The sequence below is a fragment of the Tachysurus vachellii genome, chromosome 4 (assembly GCF_030014155.1).
Source record: "Tachysurus vachellii isolate PV-2020 chromosome 4, HZAU_Pvac_v1, whole genome shotgun sequence".
In the NCBI taxonomy this organism is placed as follows: Eukaryota; Metazoa; Chordata; class Actinopteri; order Siluriformes; family Bagridae; genus Tachysurus; species Tachysurus vachellii.
In genome coordinates, this window is record NC_083463.1 from 1,137,767 (window position 1) to 1,145,460 (window position 7,694).

The 7,694-nt window shown below is 45.6% G+C and overlaps 1 protein-coding gene across 2 annotated transcripts in view; it reads left to right on the forward strand.

The window, feature by feature from the left end:
- The first annotated feature begins 3,388 nt into the window (after positions 1-3,388).
- The window catches only part of os9 (OS9 endoplasmic reticulum lectin), a 13,295-nt gene continuing 8,989 nt past the window's right edge, over positions 3,389-7,694 (forward strand). For both annotated transcript variants that reach the window (XM_060867336.1, XM_060867335.1), the window contains exons 1-8: positions 3,389-3,564; positions 4,345-4,521; positions 4,655-4,718; positions 5,180-5,256; positions 6,250-6,348; positions 6,501-6,702; positions 7,011-7,163; positions 7,305-7,411. In XM_060867336.1, the coding sequence (XP_060723319.1) occupies positions 3,415-3,564; positions 4,345-4,521; positions 4,655-4,718; positions 5,180-5,256; positions 6,250-6,348; positions 6,501-6,702; positions 7,011-7,163; positions 7,305-7,411 (1,029 nt within the window). In that variant the 5' untranslated portion in view covers positions 3,389-3,414. The remainder of the gene's footprint in view (positions 3,565-4,344; positions 4,522-4,654; positions 4,719-5,179; positions 5,257-6,249; positions 6,349-6,500; positions 6,703-7,010; positions 7,164-7,304; positions 7,412-7,694) is intronic.

A 7,694-nucleotide genomic window follows, 5' to 3' on the forward strand; every position in this document is an offset into this window, starting at 1 on the left:
TCTATCTATCTATCTATCTATCTATCTATCTATCTATCTATCTATCTATCTATCTCAGCATTGGTGACCAGCTACATCGGCATTGACGACATAACCGTCTCCAAGACCATCACTACACACTCCAACGGCCTCAAGAACAGCAGGATCCAAACTGTCCTGAGCCATCAGAGAAGCAAAGCATGCACATGCCCAGAGCTGTGGCAGGGACTTCCAGGTGATCACAAATTACTCGCGTCTAACCCACACCTCCACGTGTCAGTGATGCCCCCTCCCAGATGCGCTGAACAAATTTTATGCTTGGTTTGAGATGCAGAACAACGTAGCGGCTAGGAGGACCATCCCTCCCCCAACGACCAGATACTCTGTCTAACCACGGCTGATGTGAGGAGAACTCAGTAGAGTTAAACCACAACAATTCTGGCAGGGCGCTCTGGGAATGTGCAGAACAGCTAGCGGATGGTTTCACTGACATTTTCCATATTTCCCTAAGCAGCGCTGTTGTTCCTTCGTGCCTCAAGACAACCACTATCTTCCCTATTCTAAAGAAGTCTACAGTGTCCTGCCTCAACGACTATCGTCCCATTGCACTCACACCCATGGTGATGAAGTGCATCAAGATTCAATTCATTTCAAATTTATTTGTATAAAGCTTTTAACAATAGACAATGTCTCAAAGCAGCTTTACAGAAATAAACATAGAACAAAAGGTTATTATAAAGATTAATATAAAGATTAATATACGATAATATAAATCCAGCTAACACCTTCACTTGACCTCCTGCAGTTTTGACACACACGCACACACACACACACTCACACACACTTACACACACACTCACACACACACACACACTCACACACACACACACACGCACACTCACACACACACACACACACACACACACACACACACTCACACACACACAGACACACTCACACACACATGCACACACACACACACAACCACACACACACACACACACAACATAACTCCAAAACAGATAGTTTGGCTTGATTCTGTGAGGAAACTTTGTAACAAGGGGTTTGGGTCCAAACTGATGTGAAGAGCACCAGGGCTCTCAAGTTTTGAAGACAAGCAAGCATGACTGTCACGATCAATGCATGACACTTGACAGCCCTGAGAGCCCTTAACATTGTAAACCAGTCTGGCAACCAGTAAATAATCTGACAGCTATGGTGACCTCAGAAAGTTTTGGAACATCAACACCAGTTCTCAGTTTTAGTTATACACTAAAAACATTTGGATTTTAGATTAAAAGACAACACAATAAATCAGAATTTTTGCTCATTCTGTTATTTCTTGATATTTACACCCAGACGTGTTAAACAGTGTTTATGTGTGCAGAAGTATAGGAATAAACAGCATTAAAGAAAATAACAATTAATAATCGCTTATTTTTTCTTCAGCATTAAGACCGAGCCTCAGTGACATCACCAAACCATTTCAGTGCTGAACTGAAAAGTCGATGTGGGTTCTGGGTTTCTCAATAGGACGTACTTCTCCTTCTCCTTTCTAAATTCTCTTTAGGAGGTGAAATGTTGCTCCGTCAGCTTTATGTCTGCTGTTTTTGTCCTTGGTTTATTTGTCAGTGTGTTTTAGATGGTTGTCTTGATGAAGTTCCTCCTGATTAATATGGATGGATTTCACTGTAAATTTGCAGGAGTTAACATCTGATAACTAGCTACATCATAGCCTCCTAGTTTAAAGACAAGTAATCCTTTAAACATCAACTATAAATGATATAAATACAAATTATTAATGATTTATTGTAGAAAACAGGACTGATAATGAGCTGGGATTTAATCATGGACACGTAACGTTCTGCTAGTGCTAAATATCCTCAGTATTCTGCTAGCTAGCTGTTTGGAAACAGTATTCAAATAAATTTAATACAATTATTTCCAGTAGGTTAGGATTGTTTTTGATTATTTAAAAATAATGATTATAAAATGATTATAATCTATACTTGTTTAGTGTTTGTGTTGACTCTGTTTAAGGGTGTGTTTAGTTTTCTCATCCTTTTCTTTATAACAACTAACTGAAGAGCGTCTCAGAACTCAGACTATATTTCCATCGCTGCTTCATCTCGTGTTAGCAGACAGAATACTGAATCCAGTGCCATCTGTTTGGGTTCTAGAGACATGACAGAGCTTTGACATGTTACTTATTCAGAGCTCTCAAGTGTCATGCATTGTGACAGCATGACAGTCCCTCATTTGGGTCTTTTGTCACGCTCCCACCACACATTGTATTTGTCATGCAGAAAAACTGACTATTTATCATATATTTAATAAGCCGCAGCGCCCAAAATGTATTGGTCTGCACCGCTGTCTCTATGGAACCGGGCAGGAATCAAGAGGCTACACAACAGCCAATCAGAAAATAGCACTACTGTATCTGGGTAAGATTTAACACAACAACCAATGAAAAAAAAACAGATCCTGGAATTGTTCATCATCATCCTCGTTCACCCACAGAGAAAAGCACTGGAGCTGTGAGCATCACTTTGAGCACAGAGTAAGTCATGATCTCCTGTTTAATGTTACAACTAATTCACAACGTGTTTGACACAAACAATGACATTGTGACTGCTGTTAGAGACGTTTCCCAGATCATCAGCAGGAGTTTTTCATGAGTGTCTGTAACTTAGCCAACAGTTTTACAACCTGTTCACTGACAACACCTGCTCAGAACAAGTAGTCTAGGGCCAATGGTTCTCAAACTGGGGGCCCTGAGATGGTGCCAGGTTGGGGTTGGGGTTGGAGATGTCACTCTTGCCTGTCTTCAGAACTTGAGAGCCCTGTTTATTTAACTACTATAACTTGTTGTTTGGATGAAAAGAGCGATCAAAGTGGATTTAGGTGAAAAAATGTGAAAATTGTTGATCAATAAAAAGAAAATTGTTCTGAGTTTAACAGCTTGTGTGAGTGGAGAAAATGTAGAATAAACGACTTCATGACTTCAATAAATACATCTGATGTATGTAAGAATTATGTAATAATTAAATGATTGTATTATTTTCACAATGAAATGGTTGTATTTGCTCTGCAGTAGTGAGTGTATCAGTAGTAACCCCAGGCTCAGTCACACACTACAGGCTTCCCATGCGGTGATAAAACTGGTCCTTACATAAAGTGATAAATCAAGCTGCTCCTCCTTTCGCATAAATAACCTCAATTAGATTACGGTTATCTAGCATCGTCCAATCAAAATCCTTGTCGTGGCTGGTGGGGCAACCCTTCTAAAATCTTATCCAATAAGAACTTGCCGTAGGTTTGATTGACTTGTTCTTTATCCAATCATGAGGCGTCTTCCTGAGACCTTGTCCAATCCGCGTCGTCCATGACTACGGAACACAGCGGCTGGTTTGCGATGCGAGAGAAATACACAATATGGCGGCTTCCATGGTTCGGTTTTTAAGAGGATTATATGTGTTATTTTTAATATGTCTCCTTTCTGCCTCGGCTTTTTTGAATTTGGAGGAGTTAAATGAAATGAAATATGGGATTCAGATTCTTCCGGACCCCGTGATTAGAGGGCAGGTGAGCGGAAGCTAACGCTAGGCTAGGTGTTTACCACGGAGCTAGCACTGATTAGCTCATTAGCATCTCTGTAACTGGATGCTAGTTTGCTAATGAGCTAGCTAAGGAGTATGTTTGTTATCTGTCATTCTTTTACTTCATTTTTTTAAATGTACGTATCTTTTGTTTAAACTGTTTTCTGTTAAATGGTTAAATTATAAACTTTTGTGTTTCTAAGTAGCTTAATTCTCCTCTTCATCCTTCTCCTTCTCTTCATCCTCCTCCTCCTCTTCATCCTCCTCCTCTTCCTCCTCCTCCTTCTCTTCATCCTCCTCCTCTTCCTCCTCCTCCTTCTCTTCTTCCTCCTCCTCCTTCTCTTCATCCTCCTCCTCCTCCTCTTCATCCTCCTCCTCTTCCTCATCCTCCTCCTCTTCCTCCTCCTCCTTCTCTTCTTCCTCCTCCTCCTTCTCTTCTTCCTCCTCCTCCTTCTCTTCTTCCTCCTCCTCCTCCTCTTCATCCTCCTCCTCCTCCTCTTCATCCTCCTCCTCCTCCTTCTCTTCATCCTCCTCCTTCTCTTCCTCCTTCTCCTTCTCTTCCTCCTCCTCCTTCTCTTCCTCCTCCTCTTCATCCTCCTCCTCCTCTTCCTCCTCTTCATCCTCCTCCTTCTCTTCCTCCTCCTCTTCATCATCTTCCTCCTCTTCCTCCTCGTCCTTGGACTCTCTTCCTCCTCCTTTTGTTCTTCCTCCTCTTCTTCATCCTCTTCCTCCTCTTCCTCCTCCCCTGTGTTCTTCTCCCCATCAGATGGCAGATGTGATGTTGGTGTCTAATAAATATAAGCAGCTGTATGAGTGTCGGTTGCCTGCGCAGGCGGTGAAGTTCCACCAAGACGCGAGTCCTGATTCGGACCCTCAGGGCTACAGTGGCCCGGCGGTCCCTGAGCTCCTGAAGCCCATGCACTCTGCTCCCTGCCTCACAAAGGTGCTCTCTTAGCACCGTCAGAGCCTTTTATTACGCTCACCTTACTGAATCTTTGTCTATTTATGGTTAGTTTTGAGCAGCAGCTCCAGTTCTCATATGTTTCCTTCCCTTTTGTCTCTTTTCCCCTGTGCAGACTAAAGACTGGTGGACGTATGAGTTCTGCTACGGACAGCACATCAGACAGTATCACCAAGAAGGTGCAGCGTGTGTAAACATTTACTGTTCAACTCTACAGTGTGATGTTTAAACTTTCAACATAACCTCAGTCTTTGTTCTTATTCTACCTGTGTGTGTGTGTTTGGGTCACATTTGTTTGTTAAATGTCCGGGGCTTCACGAGACCTCTGTTTGTTATGTCACTCAATTACTGAACCAATCACATGCAATATGCAGATATTACAGACCAACCATTTGTCATGAACACAAGTCATGTAACCAGTGTGAGCTACGGTATAGTGCTTATGGGGGGGTGGTCCTAATTAGCATATTTATTAATATTTATAAACCCAGGTATTTTTATAAGAGTGAAAGTGTAAAGAGGTTAGATTAGTTTGACAAACAGCTGGAACCAAATTCTGTGTGTGTCAGCACACTTGGCCAATAAACATGATTCTGATTCTGATTCCGATGTGTGTGTGTGTGTGTGTGTGTGTGTGTAGATTCAGAGATTAAAGGTGACGTGCTGTTTCTGGGTTATTTTGAGTCAGAGTTTGACTGGACCAATGAAACTGCAAAGGTAAGACAACTTTAATTTACTGTCCTGTTTTACTCCTGTCTCACTCTCCTGTCTCACCCTCCTGTCTCACTCTCCTGTCTCCCCCTCCTGTCTCTCCCTCCTGACTCTCCCTCCTGTCTCTCCCTCCTGTCTCCCCCTCATGTCTCCCCCTCCTGTCTCCCCCTCCTGTCTCTCCCTCCTGTCTCTCCCTCCTGTCTCACTCTCCTGTCTCACCCTCCTGTCTCACCCTCCTGTCTCACCCTCCTGTCTCACTCTCCTGTCTCACCATCCTGTCTCTCCCTCCTGTCTCACTCTCCTGTCTCTCCCTCCTGTCTCTCCCTCCTGTCTCACTCTCCTGTCTCACTCTCCTGCCTCACTCTCCTGCCTCCCCCTCCTGTCTCTCCCTCCTGACTCTCCCTCCTGTCTCTCCCTCCTGTCTCACTCTCCTGTCTCACTCTCCTGTCTCTCCCTCCTGTCTCTCCCTCCTGTCTCTCCCTCCTGTCTCACTCCTGTCTCTCCCTCCTGTCTCTCCCTCCTGTCTCACTCTCCTGCCTCTCCCTCCTGTCTCTCCCTCCTGTCTCTCCCTCCTGTCTCTCCCTCCTGTCTCACTCTCCTGTCTCTCCCTCCTGTCTCACTCTCCTGCCTCACTCTCCTGCCTCCCCCTCCTGTCTCTCCCTCCTGACTCTCCCTCCTGTCTCTCCCTCCTGTCTCACTCTCCTGTCTCACTCTCCTGTCTCTCCCTCCTGTCTCACTCTCCTGTCTCTCCCTCCTGTCTCTCCCTCCTGTCTCTCCCTCCTGTCTCACTCCTGTCTCTCCCTCCTGTCTCTCCCTCCTGTCTCACTCTCCTGCCTCTCCCTCCTGTCTCTCCCTCCTGTCTCTCCCTCCTGTCTCTCCCTCCTGTCTCACTCTCCTGTCTCTCCCTCCTGTCTCTCCCTCCTGTCTCACTCTCCTGCCTCTCCCTCCTGTCTCTCCCTCCTGTCTCTCCCTCCTGTCTCACTCTCCTCTCTTCCCCAGGCCACTAAACAGCACAAACTGAAGCGGTATCACAGTCAGTCATATGTCAATGGCTCCAAGTGTGACCTTAATGGAAACCCACGAGAGTCTGAAGTCAGGGTGAGAACGAACATACTCACACAGACACACACTCACACAGACTCACACAGACACACTCACACACACACACTCACACAGACACACACTCACTCTCACACACACACACACACACAGGCCTTTATACAGTAAGCATCTAACGTGTGTGTGTTCAGTTTGTGTGTGAAGAGGGTTCGAGTGATTATATCTCCCGTGTGGACGAGCCTCAGTCGTGTCACTATGTCCTGACGGTTCACACGTCTCGCACGTGTCAGCACCCGCTCCTGCGGCCCCCCTCCTCCGCCAAGCCGCAGGGCATCGTGTGTCAGCCTGCACTCAGCGCTCAGCAGTACATGGATTATGTTAAAGCACAAGTCTGTGAGTGCTCACCTCCTGTCTCACTCTCCTGTCTCACTCTCACACCGTCTGTGACTGAACACCTGTCTCACTCCAACTCTGTCTCACTCTGTGTCTCTCTCTCACTGTATCTGTCTCTCTTAGTGAATGTCTCCTGTCTTACGCTCTCGTTTTTCTCACTCTCAATCTGTCTATTTCTGTCAGTGAAAGCTGTCTCACTTTCACCCCCCCACCCCCTTTTTATTACTGTCTCACTCTCCTTTCTCACTCTCCTGTTCTGTCTCTCTCTCTCTCTCTCTCTCTCTCTCTCTCTCTCTTTCTCTCCTCAGCTGACACAAAGCGGAAAGTGGAGCAGATCTCAGAAGAGCTCAGGACGCTCGATCAGATTCTATCCAAAGATGAAAGTGTGGAGAAAACAGGAAGTGATGTAATGGATGAGGAGTCTGAACCACCCACTGTTACGCCTGCTCTACAGTTCAAAGGTCATTGGTGTGTTTTAAAGTAATGCTCTGTAGTTAGTGTTGCTGCTCCGGCACTGTTGTGTGGATAGTAACTGCTGCTACACAGTGATTGATGGGTCAGTGGTGTTGGGCGGGGCTTATTCAATGACTTATTTTAAATAGATGCTGTACTTGAGGAGGGGGAGGAGTCAGTGAGTGAGGAGGTGGAGGATAAAGATTTCTGGGACGGAGTCACCAAACCACAGAGGACAGAAGCACCTGAGCTACAGGTACACACACACTTACACACGCACACACAGACACATGCACACACACACACTTACACACGCACACACAGACACATGCACACACACTTACACATGCACACACACAGACACATGCACACACACTTACACACGCACACACAGACACATGCACACACACACACTTACACACGCACACACAGACACATGCACACACACTTACACACGCACACACAGACACATGCACACACACACACTTACACACGCACACACAGACACATGCACACACACTTACACACGCACACACAGA